Source organism: Daucus carota, chromosome 5 (assembly GCF_001625215.2).
Source record: "Daucus carota subsp. sativus chromosome 5, DH1 v3.0, whole genome shotgun sequence".
NCBI classification, from domain to species: domain Eukaryota; kingdom Viridiplantae; phylum Streptophyta; class Magnoliopsida; order Apiales; family Apiaceae; genus Daucus; species Daucus carota.
This window is the reverse complement of record NC_030385.2, coordinates 8315323-8340210: the sequence shown is the minus strand read 5'-3', so window position 1 is coordinate 8340210 and position 24888 is coordinate 8315323. Positions and strand designations below refer to the sequence as shown.

At 33.6% G+C, this 24888-nt stretch overlaps 2 protein-coding genes across 2 annotated transcripts; both read right to left on the bottom strand.

Moving 5' to 3' along the window:
- Window positions 1-386: 386 nt before the first annotated feature.
- LOC108223123 (ABC transporter D family member 2, chloroplastic) lies at window positions 387-11512 on the bottom strand. The gene is made up of 10 exons (XM_017397220.2): window positions 11236-11512; window positions 10944-11145; window positions 10735-10802; window positions 5809-6135; window positions 5541-5705; window positions 5109-5337; window positions 3898-4136; window positions 3495-3810; window positions 2515-2783; window positions 387-859 (listed from the first exon to the last, which is right to left on the bottom strand). The coding sequence occupies exons 1-10, from the start codon at window positions 11434-11436 to the stop codon at window positions 674-676; spliced, it is 2202 nt and encodes a 733-aa protein (XP_017252709.1). The 5' UTR covers window positions 11437-11512; the 3' UTR covers window positions 387-673.
- A 278-nt stretch (window positions 11513-11790) lies between these two features.
- Window positions 11791-22566, bottom strand: LOC108219810 (zinc finger CCCH domain-containing protein 37-like). The gene is made up of 12 exons (XM_017393336.2): window positions 22301-22566; window positions 20159-20406; window positions 19090-19149; window positions 18910-18987; window positions 18754-18816; window positions 18470-18661; window positions 17592-17629; window positions 17440-17486; window positions 17221-17339; window positions 16762-16815; window positions 16535-16672; window positions 11791-12170 (listed from the first exon to the last, which is right to left on the bottom strand). Exons 1-12 carry the CDS (start codon window positions 22401-22403, stop codon window positions 12045-12047), a joined length of 1266 nt encoding a protein of 421 aa, XP_017248825.1. The 5' UTR covers window positions 22404-22566; the 3' UTR covers window positions 11791-12044.
- Window positions 22567-24888: the final 2322 nt, after the last annotated feature.

Sequence of the window (24888 nt, the reverse complement as noted above, 5' to 3'; positions counted from 1 at the left end):
AATTTCTTAAGATGCGTTATTTTTTCAAAAGGGACAAGTAAAAAGGGACGGAGGGAGTACGGTTTTTCTAGTGTGTGCCCATCAGCACATGCTAAGCGCTGAATTTTATAAGTGGACTCATTCTTATTGACTCTCATATCTTAATAATGGTGAACCCCTGCATAAATAATCATCACACCAATCAAAATCTCCCAAACATATAAAATTTCACGCTTAACATGTGACCATGGGCACACACTAGAAAAACGAAAACCCTGTTATATATATAGTATAATGTATCGCCTCACCGATACAACCAACCTCCGTTGCCTTTACGAACACTGCATAATAATATCAATCTACTTAATGAATGGTGCAATTATTGTGAAACATAACATGCTACTTGCTGCCATCACAATTCATCAGTTTACCATAAAACAACTTCAACTGTTATACATAACTTTAAGACTGTTCAACAAAGTCCAACCAATTTTTTACATAGAGTTTATCCGTGGTCAATATCCCATTCATCTGATCTATATTTTGGTTCTCAAAAATAAAAACCCTATACTAGAGCTGTTCTGTTTTCTTATCATCCTTTGGTTTTGATTATGTAACCGATGCGCCTTTGAGATCTAACTAATCAGGCTAGACAGCTGCTATCTGCCGAAATGTAGTCCATTGTATAGTGAGGCTACAATCTTGTTGGGCTGGGTATAGGTTCTTTGATGATGGACTCGATAAACCACTTCTGCTCGTCACTATCAGGGTCTGCAGGAGATATGCATAGTCTCTTGTTATGGTGTTTATAAAGAGATGTTCGATGACCAACACTTATGTAGGTTATTCCTGCAGCTTCAATTTGCTTGTACAAGTGCTCCTGCAGGCAAAAGCAAACAATGTACAATGTCGGAAAGAAGAGTCTAATCAATCTAGATATAGAACGTATATGCACCAAGGTTGGAAATAACTAGCAATGTACCACATTGCCATAATCAGATATGGTACAGTGCAATTATCTTGATGTGTTTGAATCATTTAGTCTTAGACTCCTAACAATTTTATGAGGTCCATTACAATATTTTAAGTACACTGACCATATCAGTTATGGTCTTTATATGCTAGCTAGAAAATAGAAATGATTTAACTTAGGAAGTTGCTTAGGAAAATGAGAGCAAGCAAAATGGTGTGGGAATCTGAGATCTCATGTCTATCGTCTTATATCTTTACCTCAAGATAATATTCAGTTACTTTATAGAGCAACATTTTATAGAATTTGTGGGGAATCAAGTAGCTAGCTGAAGAACAGTCAAGAATTTGATGCTCACAGGCATTCCTTGAGAAAATAAAGAATTCTATTGCATCAGGGATGCCTCTTGATTGGGTGCCTAATATTTTCATTAATGATATAGAAATTAGGAGCTTGGCTTTGTCATAGAAAGCAATACATGATAAATAATGAGGAACTGACTGTGTTACAACAATTAACATTCTGGATGACAAACACTGATCCAAAGGAATATGGCATATTAGGGGAACCGGTTTGACAAGGCTAGAGAAGGATTGCCACAATTACTAGGGTAAATTGGAGTACTTGGAAGGGTTAATCGGTGAAAATGTCTGCCAGTAAATTATTAATTTTATACAGATACAACAATCAATTGTGCCTGATTTTTAGTTACAAAAATTCTTATAGACAAATATTCAAAATCAAATTACTTTATTTTTTGACTTCAATCTACAAAAAAAATTGTTTTTCCACCTTTGGATTGGATTTTAGACTAATTTTGGGAAAAATGATTAGCCGCCCTATTTCGAGGGAACCGGATTGCGAAAAGAACAAGATATCAAGTACACCCCCAAGTACTCTCCCGATTTCTAGAATACCATTGCACTGAGAAGAAACAAGTGGAAGGTGATGGTTCCTCACTGCTACACCAATTTGTTCTTCTCTTATTTATCATTCCATTCACATTCCAACTCATATAAACAGATTCTTTCAATGCATGAATATCACCCGCAACCAGCCACAATAAGAAGTCCCTTTACTCCCCCCTCAACCTCCCTCTCGGTTAGGCAGACAAACAAATAATTTAGTTTGTTGGAAAATATAAAAGCTAAGCTTAATAAAATAACTGAATAACATGTGTTAAATACAAAACCCACAGCTTATCTATGATTTGACAACTGCTGGCAAACCAACAAATCACTCTGCCTAGTAAACTATAACCAATAAAGAGAACAAGAGATTGATCCAAACTCACTGACTGACCAGATAACTGAAACAAGTCATAGAAATAACATTGTCATTACACATTTTCAATTCCTTTAGTCAAAACTAATATTCTCTAGGTGGTAACTACAGTAGCGACCAACAGAAATGGAATAATAATCTAATCTATAATCCTATTCCTAAAGAATCTAGCTCTGGTTTCTAACCTTTTTCAGTATTTTTGCAATATTAGCAATTTAATCCAAGGCTTCCACAATACTGCACAGTTCAAGACAGACGGCAAAAAAGTAGAGAGAGTATACCTCGTTAGCTTCATCTAGAGCACTTGTAGATTCATCAAGTAGAACCAAGTATGGCTTCGATAGCAAGAGGCGTGCAAATGCAAGACGTTGCTGCTCACCAAGAGAAAGGACACTTGACCACTCACACGTAGAATCAAGAGAAAAGCGGGATAATATGTACTCAATCTTAACATCTTTTAGGACTTGGAGTAATTCATCTGATGTGGGCTTCGGAGATTTTATTTTGGCAGAGTCTACCTGTGCTGCCCGAACAAGGAACGGCAGTGAACCTATATTTAAATTTTAAGTAACAACATTAGTTTAAGAAGCGTAATACCTCCACCACTACTTATTTATCTCTTTTATGGAATCATCATGATGGTCATGGATGCAGAGAGAGACTAGCTTATCACTAGTTATCTCTATTAATTTGTCTATTTGAAACTATTAGAGAGCTTGAAAGAAACTTATCTAAGCACCAAAAACAAAGCTGGAAGAAATGGGAGAAGTACAACCGTTAAAAATGGTCTCCAAGCTCATAAAGTAATATCCGAAATGTTCACTAGTAAAATTGGGACAAGTAAAACACTGTATCAGCCCGTGTTTTTCTCTTGACTATATGGTACTTAATTTTACTAGTATATACATTTGTATTAATAATCATGAGAAAAGGTATCGGAACACATGGGCAAATACTAGTCTTTTATATTTTGAGTTCAAATTTTGTAAAATTAACAGACATGCCATGATCATTGACTACCTGGCAAAGAAAATATCATATGAGAGACTGGTAGGCTACTATACAGTTCTCTGACATACACAGAAATTTGTAAAAAATTTACATTTTCACATGAAGTAGTTGGACAAAATAAAACCCACTGCGACTGAGACTGTCTGGAATTAACAACCCTTACGCATATAATGAAAAAATTAGCTCCTTTTGTTATGTATTGGCATATAAAGGCATAAGATAAGTGGTGATAAAGAAGTAAATTGCATACCAGCTGACTTGGCAGTGTCAGGTGTGGAAGAGAATTCCTCTGTCCATGTAGGATAAAGCAACTGTTGAGCAAGTGTTCCTAAAACCATATATGGTCTCTGTGGAAGGAAAAATACTCCTCTAGAATTAGGTCTTTCTAGATTTCCACTGGAATTGGTTGGAGCACTTGGTATTAGAGGAGTTGAATCTGAAGAAGGGGGTATGCTAGAATCCACAGCAGTCTTCCCATAGAATCTGATGCTTCCCTTACCAGTACTCCAGAGACCAGCGATAGCTCTTAGCAATGAAGTCTTACCACTCCCACTTGGTCCGGTAACCTATAAATGGGGATAGAAACTTAGATTAGCTCGGGCTATACTTGCTTGTCAGTTCAGTACTTAAACTTCATTTAACAGATTGCGAACCAGAAGATGATCCTTCTCATTTATCTGCAGTGACAAGTCTTTGACAAGTACAGATTTTGTAGGTGTCTGTACAGTCAAATTTTCTATGACCAACAACTTCTCATTGTCATCGAGGGGCATGGATCCATTAACTTCTGGTAAGGTTAACTTCTTGACATTGTCATATGAAAGTTGAATTTCTATCAAGGAGTCCTCAGAAGATTTAGAACTTCCACTATCCAGAACATCATCAAATTCACCTACATGTACAGATTTGCTCAAAAAATGATACATCGCAAAATATTTGGGAAGAAACAAAAAAATAACTTCAATTTCAGCAAAACAATATCCACATCCAGGTGTACAACCACAGGGAATAATCCTGCTTTTAATCAGAGAAAACATCAGTAACTGTGCGGTGAAAGCTATCAACCCAACAAAATTGTAAGACAGAATTTTGGGAAGAAATAAACGTTAGCAACTGGGAGGTAAAAGCTATCACCCCAACAACAGTATAAGACAGATTTTTGGGAGTGTTTACCTGTCCTTCTGTAGATAGTCAAAGGCAACTCAAAGTATATAGTCCTCAGAATACAGTTCGACTACTTGTGACTAGTACAGGATAAAACTTAGGCTTTTGTTGCCCATGATGCTAGCAAGTGGAATGTCAAACTTGAGCTCACTGGAAGCTTTATTAAGAATGAGTTTGATAGAACCCAAGTTGGTGTAGTATATGCAAAGAAGCAGATAATTAATAACAGCTACATCATGTTGTGGCATCCATGTCGAGGGCTCTTTTCTCCTCGGTGCCAAAGTGAGATGTTTTAAGAAATTTAAAATGAGGGAGAGAGCTAAAACATTTAGGTACACAGAAGCTTCATAGCATCGATAAATTTGAAATACACACACACACACACACACACACACACTTATATTAAAATTATTATAGCCAAAGCACAACTTAAAGGTCATTCATATAAATCTGGAAATCATAAGCATATCTTATTTTGCTGCTACATGGCAAATATTAGGTGTCTTTTTGCATCTAAAGTCTAGTGATCAAGGTAAAGAAATACATGATTCATTTCTTACTTCAGTTTTTTAAAAACATACTCACTTAAAGCTTACTATTATTGTATAGGCAAAGTGAGTAATTAGCACCTAGCTTTATGAGACTCGATCAGATTAGTTATGAAACTGGATTGCATGGGATAAGAAGCAAAAGAAGGTACCTAGACGGTCAATAACAGCTGAAAAGGCACTGATTGACTGAAACTGAAACACAATAAGGGAGAAATCTCCAAGAATATGGTTAAATGCAGATACAGACTGATTGATGACTCCAAAATCAATTTTTCCAGCGAAATACAATGGCGCAACAACTGCAGCGGGAAGAATTTGAATCAGATAGCGGTATCCATTGGTGAAGAACTCCAGGTTTCTGGAAGATATCAACAATTGCTGCAATTTTCAGATGAATGTAACACAAAAATACGTTTGTTAGTTTTTTTCTGTAAAGAATTGCCAAAACCTAATCCAACTTAAAACCATAATTTAGACGTTTATTGGAAAGATGACCATCAAAATATTTGCATACAAGTATAAATATTATTTTTTATGTTTAAGTATAGCCTATAAAATAAACAACTGTATTGATTACATACAGTTAAATTTTCAAAGGCACTTCTGAAGCGCTGCAGCAGTAGTTGCAATTCATTTTCCTCTCCACCATAAAAGGCAATCGATTCAGCATTTTCTCGAACTCGCACAAGTCCATAGCGAAAGTCTGCTTCTTTTTTCTCTTGCAAAAAATTTAAGGTGACTAGTCCCTGAATTTATATGCAACAGCCCGCCTTAATTCGATTAAGAGAAATTCATATCATGAAACTATGGCAAAGTTAAAAGTTAAACTGTCATGCTCAAGAATATTACCCTCCCAAGGAAAACACTAATAGCTGTTCCACCAATTGAATACACCAGAAGAATGACAAATAGTGGCGGATAAATGCCCAATAGAATATTGCTAAAAGATATCAAGTCCACTGCAGAATTGAAGAGTGTCAAAGAGAATGAAAGTGCAATCCCTGTAAAGGAACTTAAATCATCTACAATTCGCTGATCTGGATTATCAATTATAGATTGAGACTGTATTTGGTAAAAGGTTTGATTCTTCAGATAGCGTTCCATGTAATAGGTGGTCATCCATGATCTCCATCTCAAAGCAAGGGTATCTTTAGCATAATCTCTAAGCACAAAAACCTGCCAAAGAAAAGAAAGAATGAGCTACAATCCTGAACATTAATGAAATGAAAAGTATAACTATGACAATTTATATAATATTGGAAATATATAATTCGACAACTGGAAAGGTGCTCCTAGTGCCATACGAGGCTAAAGTTTGGTAATCACCTTTCCCACCCCTATACTTATAAGCCTATCAGCTATCCAGGAAAGAAAACACTACCATGCTATGAAGCATGGGTGCGGGTGCGGGTGCGGGTTCGGGGTTACGCGGTGCGGGGATAAGTAAATTCGTGAAATTTGAATATATGGGGATACGGGTGCGGCGGGATACGGTAAATAAAATAATATTTTAATATATATATATATATATATATATATATATATATATATAGAGTTAAGTTCTATGGAGTACAAAAAAAATTGGAGTATTGGAGTACAAAGTTTGATAAAATGTAATCTAGTCATCTAAATTTCAATTTTTTTTGTCCAATAATATTTGTAAATATTTGACAACCTGCCCATTATGTTCTGCAACATAAACATCGTGATCAAATGGTAGAATAATTACTTTTATAAATCATAGGACTCTATGTTCTGCAATATAACTAATAAGCAGGACAATAATCTTAATACTTGTTAAAGTTGAAAGATATTAATGATTAATTGACAATTATGTGCAAGACAACTTATAAATGATAGATTATATCAAAATTTGGATAATCAAAGATATTATATAGGATCAAACTAATAAATTATGATTTGTACTCCAATACTCCATTGTTTTTATGTACTCCATAGAACTTAACACTATATATATATATATATATATATATATATATATATATATATATAGGCACTTGCTCAAATGATAACTTTCTTAAAATGAGAACCGTGAAAACTTTTTTAATTTATCAAAATCTCATTCATTTGAAGGGCCCCGCTAGGGGCACCTTCACAAAAAATGTATATCATTAAGGTCTCCACCTAGCTAGCCGAAAAAAAATAATAATAATAATTTTTAAAAAAAAACACTGATGACGTGGCAGTGGACTTTTTTTTTTGAATTTTTTTTAAATTTTTTTTTTTTGACTAGCTAGGGAGAGACTAGTTTAATATACTTTTTTTATATTGGGTAACCCACTAGTTTGATGTTTAGATTAGTCAAAATATGATAAATTAAGGAAATTCTCACGATTCTCATTTTAAGAAGTTCTCACTGGAGTAACCCTCTATATATATATTATTTAATATTTTTTTAATTAATAAAAAATTCATTTAAAATACTGTATTTTTTTTTTAAAATATATTATTTAAATTCTCAAATCTAGTTGTTCGGGTAACATTATTGTAAAAGATATCACCTATTTACCTTATGTCTATTTATTAGTTGTTTATTCTTTTCGAGACAACCATTAAGTTTATAATAATAATATTCTAACTAGGAATGCGTGTTGTCTATGTGATTGACTACTCCCATTCTACATGTACAGCATTAACTTTTGCTTCTTCCCAAACACTAAGATACAAAGTCAAGAATCAATAATTCACATTCACATATACACGTACATAACTTTTGAACACACAAACATAAACATACATATACTCATGGATATTCAAATAAATGGCTATGTATCTAGCACAACATAAATTACGATCTGCAAAGAAAGAATGGAGATGGCAGAAGAAGAAAGCTGGCCGATGGTGGTGACAGAGACCAAAAACATTACCAAAAGTGCCCCTCCCTCACCCCCTATTCCGCACCCTCACGAATCCCGTTAAAGAATTACGGCGACACGCCAGGTGGCGCACTCCGTGCATATGCTGCCGCGCACCGCCGCACCGGGTGCGCAATGCACCACGTGAGTGCCACACCCCTGCTTTCTAGCTACCATGGCTATGGTTGTAACCAAGTCGGGCTGAACTGAGTTGGGTTGATCATTTTTGGTTCAATGCTAACTTTCCAAACTCAACTTTGCTTCGAGCTGTTCATTAAGGTTCGATGCATGCATACTAAGGTGGAAAAATCCGACGCAACACAACCCGAACTATACGAATAAGGTCGGGATTTTTTTGTCAATTTTGGACTGACTTAGGCCCTGTTTGGTTGCTGTTGCTGACAGCAACAACATTTCAGTTAAGCTCGCTTTTCTGAATTGCAGCAAAGCAGCTCCACAAATGTTTTTGAAAAAAGCTGCTTTTTAACATTTGTGACGAATCTCAACCAAAACTCACCAAAAATATCATACCTAAATTAACGTAAACATCAAAAATATTACCAAACAGTTACTTGATTCCAGCAAAAACACTTTTTTTATTGCAATTTTTCCTAAAAGCATTACAGTTGTGAATAGCAATCATAGACAGAGCCTTAAACTACCTTGAAAAAATTGGGTCATTTCTGAGCCATCTCGAAATAACCTTAAAATTGACCCAAACCATTATATAATAGATACATATATATGCTCATGCTTGCTCAGGCCCAATGACGAACGAACTACTGTTGAAAATTGAGCAACATATCCTCAACCACACTTTTAAAAAAAAAATTAACCCTCCAGATTTTAGAAGAATTATGAATCACAAAATACAGTTTTGAACATAAATACCTAACTTCGTCTTTATCTAGTCCTTTTTTCCTTCACCGCTTTTCCTTTGCACTATAAGTTACCATCGTTTCAACATCCCAACTCCATTTTTTTTCCTCAAGGTTTTACCATGATCGACGATATCGGATTTGTCACTGATTATTTTTTTTATTTCATACATATTATTATAAACTTTAACATATTTATTGTATATATTGTTATAATTAAAAATAATAAGTCAAAGACATTACTAACTTAGAGTATAAAAAGTACTTATGTTTATTATTTTCTAAATTTTTTTTTCTGAATAAAAGTAGAACTAATAACTTTTACTCATTAAAAAAATTCAAAAAATAATAATTAGAATTATCTTTTTTATGCACCTTAAATTAAGTTCAAAAAGTCTTGGGAGATGTAAAATAAGACAGACCCGAATATATATATCTACATGCTTTATATGTGAGGCTTATAACCATTACTCCTGTCCCAACAGGGTTTTTTAACACGTATTTTGAGGCTCCTATAAAGTATTTTGAGGCTCCTATAAAGTATAGTTCTAAATATTTTTTTAAAATCTTTTTTCCCTGAATAAAAGTTTGACATTTAAACTTTTATTCAAAAAAGAAAAAAAAAAATTGGAACTATACTTTATAAGAGCCTCAAAATGCGTGCAAAAAGTGAAAGTAAACAACCTGCTGAGACGGAGGGAGTATATATATGGTATATATATAATTTGAAGTAACCAACTCATCTAAAACCTAAAATTATTAGAGGAAGGTCTTGCCAGGATCACAAATTATTCAACACTTCTCTATAAGATTAAACAAATATACATCAAACCAGACTAGACAAACAAATAAAAAATTAAACATATAGGGGCAAGAGGACTCGCATCCGACACCGCTCTCTCAACCGAACTCTAATATCATGTTAAGTAATTGTTACATTTAAAACTTTTAGGTAGAAAGATCATAATATATTATCAGACATATAATAAGCCTTGAGCAATAAATTGATCCTCGTTAAATAATTTTAACGAGTCAAATCAAAGACGACCACGTATCAAGTCAAGCACTGAATCGCTTAATAAAAATCCCAACTCATATAAAATTTTAACCACAAATATTCAAAATATTAAATTATCTTCCTTTCCTCATTCCTTAACAAAAATTATGAAAGTATTACGTAACCTCGGTGATTTTACTTAATACATGTCATCAAAGTATTAGAATACTGATAGTGGTAATGCTATAAACACATTACATGTTCAGTGATCCATATACCAAAAAAGCATATTGTTACTTCAATCCAAAGTAAGTATATTATTTGGAACTTACTAAATAAAATTCGAAGTTACACCATACATGCAATCCTAGACTCCTACTTTCATTAAAATTCAGATTCTAAATCAAGTAATTAAGATATTATCAAGTAGTTAAGGTATTAAGCATTTTGGTTACACTCGTGAATTCTAATTGTATGAAACAGTGTATATTTTGCTCTCATTTAAGAGTGGATGCTAAGGCATTACATTAGTCCCGATTGGTAGATAAATTAATTCTTCTAACTATATTTTAACGGTTGTATATGTGAAAAAAAATCCTGCTATCACCAACCATAAAGAGCTATCATTGTACTACTCGCCATACTTAAGAACCGGAGATTGAATGAAGTCTTTAGAAACGATATATACTTTACTAAGAATCCACGACTAAGTACAAGAAATATGGAAAGAAGTAATGACTTGCTTTAGTGCCAAGAAAATTACAACAATTGTATGTCCATTAGGAAAAAGGTACAAGATATTGATGTTATTATATATAATAGAACTTAATTCTAATTAGGAATAAATTTAGAACAAGTTTTTATCTAGAAATTTGGAAGTGGAGGGAATAGTAAGTGTCAGCACGAGCTTCCTAAATTGTTCCATGACATGTTTACCATTGAAGTTTTGGTATTTCCTAGTAAAAAATGCATAAAAGACTAAGTGAGCAATACCTAAGAGAGGAGAATGGAGCAATGTGCTCACCGGAATTCCTCCAGCAAAACTGGCAAGGTAGTAAAGCAATTGCTTGGTGAATTGTTCTTGGTCCTTATCTTGCATTAATAATAACAGTCAACAATATGTCAGCAAGAAACGAGAACAACAACTTAGGTCACTACATATAAGCTAAAATGAAAGAAATATTCGGTATGTGGTTAATTCAGATTACAACAAACTACGATTAGCTATCTTACTGGAAAGGGCATTGTAGAAATCACGACCGAGGAAATTGAATCCAACGCTGATTCCAGTAGTAGCAAAAGTTAAGGCGAAGACAGCAGCAAGCTGTAATCGAGCTTGCTTCTTGTCATCATCCGAATACCAATACGGAGCTGCTACTTTCCAGAACCTCCTGGCAAGTGTTTGAAGATCCGAGCCTTTTCTTTGTTCATCACTCTAGATACACACATATACATAGAGTGAGTTTATAATCCATCAAGCACATTCAATAACAAACTTGTACAATAATTTCAAGCTTCACGAAACCTGGTTAGGCTTCTCAGATGCTGACGAGGAGGAAACATGAGTGACTGTCGAATTTTTCCGGCGACGGAGAAGATTGTTTTCCGGCGACACTGTGAGACTGTAAGGAGGCGGCGGGGAGAAGATGAGGCATAGTTGACGACGGTTGCGGTGGCGAGGGGTTACTATAACAGACACTTTTGTCGAGATACACTGTGCTTGCATCTCTCTCGCGCGCTCTCTCTCTCTCAGAGTTTTGTTTTCCTTCACTCGCTTCTTATCACTACATGAAAGAAAATTATTGTTATATTTTTTATAAATATTTTTCAATAGCATTTTGATAATTATTATATCATATTTTCTTGGGTTGTTAAATCATAAATAAATAGCAGCCAATTTACCATATCCAGATCACTTATATTCACAAATATCTGACCGTTTACAACCAATAATACATTCATATTAACTAAACGTTCGACTTGCGAAAAACAAGATCTGTGAAGATAATCCAATTTGACTGCAATTTATCCTAAATCTTAAGTTACACATTTTGATGCAAAAAAGAAATTCAAGAATAGCTTGAAGAATCAACACCCCGATATAATCAGTATTGAAATAAAATACTAGAAACAGTCTTGACATAACATACAGAAGAAACAATAAGCTGGGCAATTGCACCAGCTATACAGGATAAATATCTTTAACACAGATGTCGACCCAGTATCAAATATATGCTGAAGGAGAGCTCCGCTTTAAAAAAACCAGGAGTCCTATTAACTAACTGCAACAATCGGCTACGCTGCCATGAAGTTAAAAGTTTCTCCATCTTGCACTCAGACAGCCGATGTCCCTTCAGATTTGGTAGACATGACCTCACCAGCAGGTGGGTGGTCAAATTTGCATGCAACACCATACTTGCACGCACCGGTCTTCATGTAATACGGACAGTTAATAGCACCCTGTTGACATGATCACAGAATTTGCATCATAAACATTCATACCACATAAATTTAAAACACATACATACGAAAATATATACAACACAGCCATGAACTTAGCAGGACACACTTACAAAGAGGGACCAAACAAGACCTTTTACCTCAATAAGATTGAGAGGGAAGGTTTTGGGGCCACAAATCCTAACAAGACTTGCTCTAAGTAAACCCAAACAGGCTCTTAGTTTTGAAGGAAGAAACTGTTTAATACTCTCTTATAGTCCCAACCAGGGCCGTAAACGAACCGAGCCCAGACGAGTTCTTGCTTATCGATTTCGAGTTTTGCTTTGTGAGTCAAGTTAGGTTGTTAAGCTTATCAAACACATTTTGTTATTCGAACTCGAGTCTATTAAGAACCGAGTCAAGTTCAAGTTGCTGGCGAAGATACGAGTTGAGTCAAGTTCGAGTCTATTAATTCGTGAAAATTTGAATTTTGGCCTCATTTAAATACAAAAATTTTTAAATCTCAAATTACAAAATTATGATAAAACAAATCTCAATCAACAATGGAGCAAATAATGGAGCAATTATGTAATGTTGGTGTATCACTCTATGAACAGGGGCAGGCCAGAATAAGTTATGTTAATATGTACTACTTATGCTTAGGGATGGCAAAAAAAACCGACCCGATAGATATTCGATCCATTTCAACCCGAATGGAATTTAATGAGTTCGATATTTTGGATTTGGATTTGGATCCATTTATTAAACCCGAAAGAGTTTGGAATTGGATATTAGGTATTTCAAACCGAAACCCGACCCAAAATCCAATATCCAATCCGAACCCGAAACCCGAAAAAAAACCGAACACACACACACACACATATATAAGTATATAATATACTAATGTACTATATACTTAATTTTGCTAATAATATATATATATATATATATATATATATAAGTGCAAATGTGTATATTCCTGGGTGATGGTGTCTTTTTTTGTTTAATTAGTGAATTACTTTAAATTTTCAGACTCCATATAATGAAGATTTTTATTTAGAAATTATTAAATACGATTTAAGATTTTATTAATGTGTAATGCTTTATTATCAATGTAGTTTAAATATAAAATAAAATGAAATTCAAGTGTGAGGAAATCAAAGGTAAAATCACCAGAGGCGGATCTTAGTAGGGGCAAGGGGGAAACTGACCCCTAATTTATTTCTTTTAATATTATACATATTTTTAGGTTGTAAAATTAAAATTGACCCCCCTTAATTTTTTTGTGACCCCTCTTAATTTTTTTTACAAAAAATTGGCCCCACTTCATATATATTTTTTATACATATTTTTTATTAAGGGCAAAATTAATAAGGAAAAAAATATATTTCTTTTGCTTTGTTTCAAAGAATAAAGTTATAATATAACATAAGTAGGGTTTGGTAAAAGTTAACACACTTTTTACAAACAGACACACCCCCTCAGTTGCTCGCGGCCACTAAAGTACTAAACAATTCCACTGAGTCCAGATATTGAGCTAAACCACTGACTACAACCAGCGATCAAATAAAAAAATTGCAAGGTGAAAAACTCAATGTCTTAGTAAATTTTCTTTTATTGGTAAACACCGTATAATAATTAATAACGATTCTTTCATCTTGTGATTAGTTCTGTTTTTCTTATGCTTGAATTATAGGTTTTTTGTTTGTCACTAACATGTTCGATTAAATGTCTGGACCAGAACCATTACTTATTTACTTGCTTTTCCTAAGTTATTTAGTAAACTAAACTATAATTTTTTTGATAATGCATGTTACCAGATATAGAGATAACTTTGTTATTAAAACAAAACGTGTTCGGAACTATGATTTCTCAGAATTTGATGATACTCGTCTTATGGTACTTGAAGATCAACTTACAAACTATATAATTGATATGAGAGGCAATGCTGATTTTCAAAGTCTTAAAGGAATTCCTGATCTTGCTCAGAAGATGGTTGAAAAACAAAAGGATATTGGATTTCTTTGGGTTTACTTGTTGGTAAAATTGGCATTGGTTCTACCAGTTGCAACCGCAACGATTTTCTGCTATGAAACTTGTTAAAACTACGCTTCGAAATAGAATGGGAGATACTTGGTTGAATGATTGTTTGATTACATATATTGAGAGAGATGTATTCAAAAAAAATTGAAAATGAAGCACTTATGAACAGATTTCAGAGTATGAAGGATAGGCTGATGATCTTGTAAAAATAACATTATTATAATATATGATTATTTGCTAACTGTTATGTATGTTCTTGTTTGAAATTCTCAAATTAATTTTTAGTGTTTGACCCCCCCTTAACATTATAGTCAGATCCGCCACTGAAAATCACTATAGTACTACTTACTTTTTGGAATTCAGGTTTTGGATAAACCCAAACCCGAACCCGATCCGAAATCCGTGGATTTGGATTTGGATTCGATACGTGAAACCCGATTGGATTTGGATTTGGATTTTAAAAATAATTTGGATTTGGATATCTTAGATATCCAAACCGAACCGATCCAACCCGTTGCCATCCCTACTTATGCTAGTCTTATGAAGCAATGTTTTTTTGCATACTTTCAAATTTTACATATTAAATAGTATATAATTATCTAGGTCCATGTGATTGATGGAAGTTAGTAGAAAACTAGAAATTAACATACAAATATTGTTTTTCATTACCTCTGTTTTTTTACACATGAGAAAGTTAAAAAAAATTCATATATATTCTGTTCTAACAACTCGAGTTCGAACTTAACGAGTCAAGTCGAGCTCGAGTCAAACACTAATGATACTCGACTCGTGTTCCTCAATGAACAAAATTTGTTGTTCGAACTCCAACTTTATAAAGAACTGAGTCGATTTGAGCTTGTTCACGAACAACTCGACTCGTTTACGGCTGTAGTCCCAACCATTTTTTTACATAATTTAGAGCAAGTCCAAGAGTGTCTTAAACTAGTGTTCTAAAATAGAATTTAAGGCATTTCATATAAATATGTACTCCAACAATGTCCTGGTGGTGCCTTAAAACACTAGGACATCCATCACATCCATCAAGTGCCTCATTTTTAAGGCATCACTACGCGTGCCTTATTTCACTTCTACCAATAAAAAATTTCCTTCCCTCACTTTTTACACTCTTCTCTCTCATCTTTTCCATTCCCTCCAATTATAATTTAAAATATAATATTATATTAATCATAAGGCACTATCATAAGGCATATTGTTGGAGTTGATATACAAAACTCATGCCTTAAATCAATAGGACACTATATATTATTATATTTATAATGCATATACTAGGATTTTGTTAGACTTGCTCTTGCACACTTTTCTTAACTTGCCCAACTCATATGGGTGGGACGGAGGGAATATTACTATTTAAAATTTCAGAAAAAATGAATCCACCAGAAGATGTTTCCTATCTAGGTGACGGAATTTTTCGATTGCTTACGTTTTCATGATCTAATGACAATGAGTTGCTTAAAACTTTTTTTTTTAAGAAATTGAAACTTGAACATTAAGTGCTGCCCATGGAAACAAGGAACGTGGGATGCCACGTTAAGTGCTGCCCATGGAAACAAGGAACGTGGGATGCAGCCACATACAGCGATCCAGATCATTTGTACCAGATCATTCGTACCCGATCCCGGTTGAATATAAAAGTTGTTTCCTTAAATAATTGTGATACTAAATTTATAATAAGAGTTATTTTATTATTTGATTATGGTGCAGAAGTGATACAGAAAGCAAATACTGTATCAAAATTAGCTTCTATTATGATGATTAACAATAAATTAGTATTAAGAAGCAGATATCGCTTAAGCCCAAGTCTGAGTTTTTTAAGCGCATGACCTTTCATAGAATGTTTACATTAATTTCAGAAAAACCTTAATCATGCGTAAAAATTCCATTCCCAATGGGGTTCTTTTATCTTTCCCTTTTTTTCCCTCTCTCATTATGTCCAAGTCATTTTATCATTTTATAATTTAGATGTGTCCCTGCGGATGTCATGCCTCAAACTAGTTAACAACGATACTGCTGCTTAAAACTACATTCTTGTGTCCCTATCCCCGCACTAGTAAAAAATTGCAGACAAAGCATTTTTTATATTTTTGTGCCGAGGACATATCAGCTTTGAAAATAAAGGATATGAATTTCAGATATTAAGATGGAAGATATTAAGATGTTACTTATGTAACATGCAGTCAAAGATTTGCATAATTACTCTACAAAAATTGGCCAACTTGCAAAAGTAGCAACAAATAATTTTGCCATGATGAACTCAAATCTTAAATCAAAATATAGCGGGTTAAATATGCAAGTTTAAGTATTGAAAATCATAAAACAGATACCTCTCTCCTGGGTAGCCCTGCAAGAGTCAGATTAACATTTGGTTGCTGGGCTTCAGATTGTGCATGCGTCAACCGATCAATAGGATGATGATATTTACATGTCTCCCCAAACATGCACGCTCCACTTTTCATATAAAACTAAAACAGAAGACGGGTACATAACACATAGACTACAAACAATCACTAGAGAGCAGATTAATATGTGGAAAAAAAAACTAATCACTCACATCGCATGCAATTTGTCCAGGTCGCTGGGGATAGATAGTTGAACCCATTCCAAGCTGCAAGAACAGACCAGAATATCAGTCAGTGTATAACAATATATCCCCACGTATATGCGACTACAAGATTAATTATGTTGGCTTTTTCATGTATGCGTCTCAAAAAAGGTAATCGGAGTGGTACTAGTAGGAATACATGTTCAGAATCAGACTTATTCGAATAATAGTTAAAATTAAGATATAACAACTGAGGTACACAGAACCTGTCAAAGTAGATGAATACATAATAGTAATGCAAACTTTACTCAAACAACATAAATTCACCTCGCAGGTAGCTTAATACTTGAGATCAGTAAATGCAGCACAAAAGAAGGAACTAAAAAAATTCCAAAATATAAATGCTTTTGAACTAATATACTTTTATACAAACTAGAAAGCCCATATAAGCATAAATGATTCACTTACCGTAGCTTGAGTCAACCTAGGGTCAACAGTTTGTATATATGATGCAGAAGGGTTAAAACCAATATTAAAGTGAGAAGCTGGGGCTACAAAAGCAGCAGCAGCGGCAGGTGGATTGATTGCTGTCAAAAGCACTACCAATTAATGCTAAAACACACAAGATAGAAAAATATGGATACATCTAGTTCCAGTATGCAAAATCAAACAAATTAACAAACATACCATATCTTTCGGGATGGTTATAGCGACAAGTAGCACCATATTTGCAACTGAAATAACAGTTCAAATATTTTCAGACAAAATAAATTCATCCATCGAATATTAATCAATTTTTGCACAAGGACATTACTTGTTAGAGAGGCAGATAGACTAACCTGCCAGTTTTCAGGTAGAACGGGCAATCTACTTCACCCTGATATTAAAAAAAAAACATAAAAAAAGCTCAATAAATATCAAGGATGGGAGAGATGTCGCCACAGAAAGAATATCCATGCTCAAGATGGCAGGAAGAGTATTAATACAACACAAATGAAAAAATCAAATACACAATTACAATCTCCTCTGTGTAAGAGATACCACCACTTCACCATTATCTTTTGGGAGTATACCTTTAAAGTTCTGGTTTTTTTAAATATTTATCTTTGGTGTGCAAATTATATATCTCAGACTTCATATTCTGAGTAGCAAAATAGCTTTATCTTGGGTACAAATTCTACCATTACGCTTAAGTATTAACGCACCATATACAGAAGAGTTTTACCTTTTATGTCTCACATCAGATGCTAAACCCTCTCCTTAATGTACTACATTTTTCTCTGAGACAAGTGATTATTTTTCAAATCAGTTTAGTACACAAAACAATTTCTGCCAAAATTTGGAGGCTTACTAATGGTTGCGTATTCTTAGTGGTTTAAAAAGGTATGATTTTAACAAATGCGATTCTTTAAGATCTAGCACTGGTAGTTGAAGGCTGAAAACTTCACTAAGTTGATATCCAACTTCTCTCAAGAAAGATCCTCCTTTTATTACTGAGGTCGGCCGAGATGTATGGTTCACCTTCTGAATTAGTGAAATTTCATCTGAGAAGCTAGTACTCTATTGGAAAATCTTTGTATAGGTGATAAGGCTGGCTTCTTCAAATGATAGAGAATTAGTGCGGTTGTGCCTTTATTCTTAACCTCACATGCAATATAAATTAGAATATATACAAAAAACCTAAACTGTTATCAATTCAGATACACATGTAAATTACCAGTCTGATAGGAAGACCTTTGGAGTTGTGCAATAATGCAGGGGAAAAAACTGGCTTCGCAGTTGCAACATCTCCAGCAGCACTCACAACTGCCCCAGTATTATCTAGTCCAGCTGATGGAATTACAATATCTTTTGGATGATGGAATTTGCATGTTGCTCCAAATTTACATGTCCCAGTCTTTGTATAGAACTTATCAGACGTTAAATCAAGAATCAGCAAATCAACAGGTAAAGCATATACAATAGTGACACAAACATACTTTAGAAATGATAATAACATACTGCACATGGGGGCTCGGATGGCCTCTCAGGTAAAACAGAGACATCAGCACTCCCTAGAGCAGCCTACACTCAACTCAGATAAAACAAAGAAAATTTGTTAGCAATTCAGAAACAGAAGTATGAACATTTAACCAGACAAAGTCCAGGTACTTATACCAAAGGAGCTATTTTATCTTGTGGGTGATTGAATTTGCACCTGGGACCAAATTTGCATCTCTGGGTTTTCAGAAAGTACTGTGATGCATGAAAAAAGCCAGTTAAACAGAAAAAAGTATACACAAACATAGTTCTTTAAAAAAATTAATCCACAGTATAAGTATTTAATGATGGTCTTACTGGACAATCAGGAAATCCAGGTCTCTCAGGAAGAGTTTCACTTGTAACATTAAGGGGAACCTGCAAATAATAGTAGAGAATCAAAAAATATGGTTTGCGAGTTCAAAACATGCATCAACTAGCTAAGCTATACAGGGTCCCATTAAATGGCATAAAGATGCCACTATCGAAACCAAATTGTAAAATATACAAATCAAGAAAAAGAGAAGAAATTTTTTCAATAATAATGATTACAAAAACTCAGGCCCATCTTCCTCTGGGCACTAGACAGGTTATAACCATCTTTATTTACCGTTTTTTAAATAATTTCTAAAGAAATAGAGTATAAACAATTATTACATACTTTTACAGATGAAACAAACACAGATTTAAGATAACATAGACATATCAAAACTTTCCAAAAATAGTTACCTTCTATCATATAAAAGCTAATCTCCCCCAATACTGTCATCCATTTTTCTAAATCTATCAATTAAATATTAATGGGTCCCCTCATTTTACTCCACTTTTTTTACTCTTTCACACTACTAGGAATTAGATGAGACGGAGCGAGTATATTTTAACACCAATGCTTTCGCATTTTACTGAAAATTATAAGTTAGTTGACCCCACTAAAATTTACTGTGTGCTCAGAAAGAACTAGAAAGGCCTGAACTGATGCACAGAATTTCACTACAATAACAATAGCCTGAGCATAAACCACCTGTACAGTACACATTCCTACACTATCACACATAACTCACCAGTTCCGGGTCACTAACAACTAAATCAAAATCTAGACATGAATCAAAATTTTCATATAATTTTGCATGAATATGCCTTCAAGATGTTATTCAAATTTCATGTCAAACTGATTAGTATTTTATTTAGTAGAATATTTTTTGTACAGCTGGCTGAGAACCATATAATTTTAGTAAGAAAATGTAGTAGGAAAACACTTTTACCAAAATGAAGATTAATTGAAACATACTCTTAAGAGATTTTAGTATTATAAAATATGTTTACTATGAAAGTGGTACTTAAATATTACTTAAATAAGAAGAAAATAACATTGGCAATAAACTGTCACCTCTTTCCAGTCTGGGATTCCGCCTTCAGGAACCCAAAGAGGATGGTCAAACATGCAGGTATCTCCAAACTTACAGGTTCTCGTTTGCATATAATGGGCACAATCCTTCTCCCCTGGCCTCTGCGGATATATTGGCAAATTGATTGCATTGTCGAATCTAGGGCGCTTGGCTAAAGAACTAGCAGTATACCAGGCATCACTTTGACCAGTTGTATTATAAGCACCCAGAACAGTCTGATGATAGAGTGCTAAGTATACAGTAGATGTGCACAAAAAAACACAGAAGAAATATATGTTATTAATTTATGATATTGGTCTACCAGAGATATATAGTATACAACTAAAAGAGTACTAGAAGAATTCCAACAGCAAGTATATACAACAAAATACTTATAATAATTGTATATAACACAAAATAAAATTGAGAATCACCTAATACTATAGTGAAAGCTTTCTCCCAGATCTATATGAAAATAATATATTTCAATTCATATCTCTCTCAATAATAGATAAGAATAGGAGGCACTCAAATGTAAAAGCCGAAATATAACCTACTACCACTTTTACCATTCCTAGTAGAGGTCCAACTCAAGGTATGACCATTCCTAAAAGATTGACCGAATTAAAATCGCAATGAAAGATGTGGTAAAAGATTGAGTGACAACCCAGATCAAATCCTTATGCTTAATTGAAGATTGGGTTTATCCCGAACCCAAATCCAACACAAGTATTAACTCCAGTGGACCAAATGCAACTAAATTGGGTTATCCACAAACCTCAATACAGAAACCAAAATGATATCCTTTGTTGTGCACTCGGTGGTTTGACTTGAGCTTACCTTTTCTAAACTGATTGATCCACGTGTTTCAAAGTTTTCATGTGGGACTGGGTTGTTAGATTTGCGCCAATCATTACAGAAATGTGAGAAATGGATGATTCTACAAATAAAGATCTCTAGGTTAGTTCAAAATTCCTTTCGTCAAAAATTTATGGTTTTAATTAAATTAAAACCCATAAGCAACTCCTACAAGAATTCGGCTTATACCAAAATATAAGCTAGTTCAATCATCATATCGCTCATGTGTGGCTGAATCCCCCTAACTCACTAAAATCAAACAACAGTATAACAAATGCACAATTAGATAACACCAAAACAAAGCAAATGTCACATCAAGCACCTCCTCCCTCAACACTACAAACTCTTGATTGTGTCAATCCATTCCTAATTAGGTTACTTAGAGCAACTCCAACAGCTTAGCTTTGGAGTCTTAAACTAAAATATAAGGAATGTGGGGAATAAAACCAGTCCGACAGTATCCTAGTGATTCCTTAAATCACTAAGATCTTCTTCTCATTACTTATCTTTAGCTAACATCTCTCCTCTCCTAACTCTTATTTTATAATATAAGTTAGAAACAAACACTTTCTCTCTTTTCACTTTTTGTAATAATGATACCTTTTAATGATAAAATATTATATAAAGAAAGAATATAAGGAATGTTGTTGGAGATGAGAATAGCTATTGATGTCTTAAGTTACTAGGATCCAATATTTTATTTTAAATTTGAGGAATGAACTAAGATGTTGTTGTAGTTGCTCTTACAACCCTACACAAACATTGGCGTGGCAATGCAAGTTGTGTAGTAAACATGTGCTACTTTAGGAATTGCAGTGAGTTGTAACGTAAGCAAACATATCATCGTAATTTAACGTTTGCAATTGTCTATATTTCCACTAAAAATTAACATCATACGTTACGGAATCAGATTTTGGAAATGTTTCGATTTTCCCAAACTATAAACGCAAACCAAAAGTATTAAAAAAACCTAACTTGCTCCCTAATAAGACACAGAGAAACATTTGCCGAGCTACAAATGACACAAAGCCAATAAGAAGAAACAGACATGTACTTCAAATTCATGTTTAGCAATAACTAACCAACCAAATTAGAGTATATACTAAAACTACATAACAAAATGGTCATTATGATTCTCAGACAAATAAATTGAGTCTCAGGACTGGAGAATTAAATTAGTCTATCCACAGAGTTGGAAATTACAATGTGTCTCTCTCTGTTATGTTGGGACCCAAAAAATAGAACTTTATCGAGATAATTAATTTATTGGGGTTTATATGTAGTACCTTCAGCGGAGACACGTTTGTAGGCAGAGAGAGGATCGGCGGCAGCATTAACGCCGGGAGGAGCACTCCAGATGTCGGCGGAGGAGTAACCGCCGGATAGCATTGAGTAACGATCCGTCGTAGCTTCTGGAAGTATATTCGCCGCCGGTCGGAATTTTCCTATTTATTTTATTATTTTTTTAGCAAAACGGCCGATGAGCAACCACCGAATCTGTTTTATACACTTAAGACTGCCCTAGCACTGTTGTTTATCGTAAATGTTCTTTCTTTTTCATTCTCTTTGCTTTTTTTCTAAATTCTTTTTACAAATAAGTGAAGTTCGACAGTGAATTTATCAATTTAATACTCAATATCCGAATAACTTCAAATTTTATTAATTTTATTTTTGACGACACAAACAGTGCTCGTGTTTTATCATTTGAAAGAACAACACGAGGATAAACGACATAAAAAAATAGATATTAAATAATAATATTATAATACATATGAAATGATAAAAATATATATTTTTCGTATTATCCATATATGTATTTATTAAATTATAGTTGTAATGTTTTCTATATATACATATATATCATTTATTAGTATATTTATATATGTATAATCACAAAATAATAAAACACGAAAAGTAGAAGATATAAGTAATAGATGAACTCTCTAGTCTCCGCATAGATGAATGTGAGTTTGCGTATAGGCGCAAAATCAAGTGTAGCAAGTCGAGGAACAGATCACTCAAGCAAGCTGCTGGTTGAACTTGTTGCCTATTTGATGATATCAGACTTAACTATTTTGATTAATCCAGAGTGGATCTGGACTGAATAAAGTAGATATATATCTTGCAGATACGACAGCTAAGGGTTTTAGAGAATATTAATACATAATCTCTTATTAATATCTTTTAGGAAGAAGATCATTATTATATCAATCGGTAGATATCATGTAATTATGTCTCTATATAAACACAGATATGTTTACTTTATAGAACTTATTTTGCATATTAATAGTATCATTCTTTGTAACCTAATAGCACCAAGAGAGTAGTAGTTCTTCTATTGTATTAGTTTAGAGCATCTCCAAGAGCCTCCTAACTGGCTCGTAAATATAATATAAAAAAATTGGGCTTTTAGTGATTTAGTACAAAGTTAAGAGCATGAACTCCAATAATGTTCTCTATATTTCTTCTCTATATTATATTTTATTCATGTTGGGCTCCACTAAAACAAAGATCCAAATTCAAAAGTGGGGATGAATCGGAGGAAAAGAGTTTTTTATTCATAAAAATAGGTTAAGAGCCAAGTTGTGGCTCCTAAAAAAGAGAAGAGAGAGTGGGCTCTTAACTTTTTGAAAAGCCTCTAAGAGTCTCTTGGAGCTCTAATTTATGCATGACTCTTTATTTTTTCACTTAAGAGCTTGAATAGAGAGCCTCTTGGAGATGCTCTTATATACATTGAATAAAAGCTGAGTTTTAGTTTATACTATCTTCTTAGTATGATTTGATTATATCCACTATATTTCTATAGTGGTTCCAGGCAAAACAAATGGTATCAGAGATATTCTGTTATTGTACAACAATTAAGACCCAAAAAGTTATACAATCATGACTGAGAAGATACAGACTCTAACAACCAGTAGATATGAATCTATTAGGGTTCCTATATTAAGGATATTTAAGTATCCTTCTAAGAAAGTGAAAATGGCTATGTTCTTGGAAGCTACAGATCCAGAATATCCAGACTGAATTTATGATAGTACACATAAGCCTACAAAGATCTCTGTTGCAGTAGGTGAACAACAATAAAAGCTGATATCCAAAGAGATTAAGGATTATACTCCAGATGATATCTCCTCAATTAGCAAGGATGCAAAAGTGAGGCACTTATTACATAATGTTCTTGCCGATGTTATGTCTAGTAGAGTCATTGGATGAAAAACTACTAAGGATCTAATATGCTTTGGAAGCAGATAGGGGCGGATCCAGGATTTTGATCTTGCCTGGGCTAAGAATTTTTTACTCTAATATTATTTTATTTCTTGAAAATTGTACACTTATATATATTATTCTAGTATCATATATGTAGTAACGTTTGATAAATAACTATTAATATAAAACAAGATATCATTCCCGTTATTAAAATTATTAACAAAATAATAGTTTTTCAATGTCATTATCATTTAAATTGTATTATATACGAAAAGCATATAATATAATATTTAAAATATAATATAAGAATATAAGATACTTACAAAGAAAATTAAATATAATATGATATCAGATGTTGAAAGAATGTATTATAAAATTAAAAAGTTTATATATAAATATAAAATTTAAATAAATATTGATCAGAGTATATAAAAATATAAGATATTTATAAAGAAAATTGACAGATATTGCTAAATTGTTTAAAACCCTTGCCAATTGCCCTGTGCCTCCGATTTTCGGATACTATTGGTCGCCTGTTCCGTGTTTTTTAGTGATTAAGGAGCTATTAAATCTTAAAATCTAAAAAACAAATATGCACAGGCTTATTATCTGTTGACAGTTGTAAATGCGATGCGACCGAAAAGAGTCCAAATCCAAACATTATGAA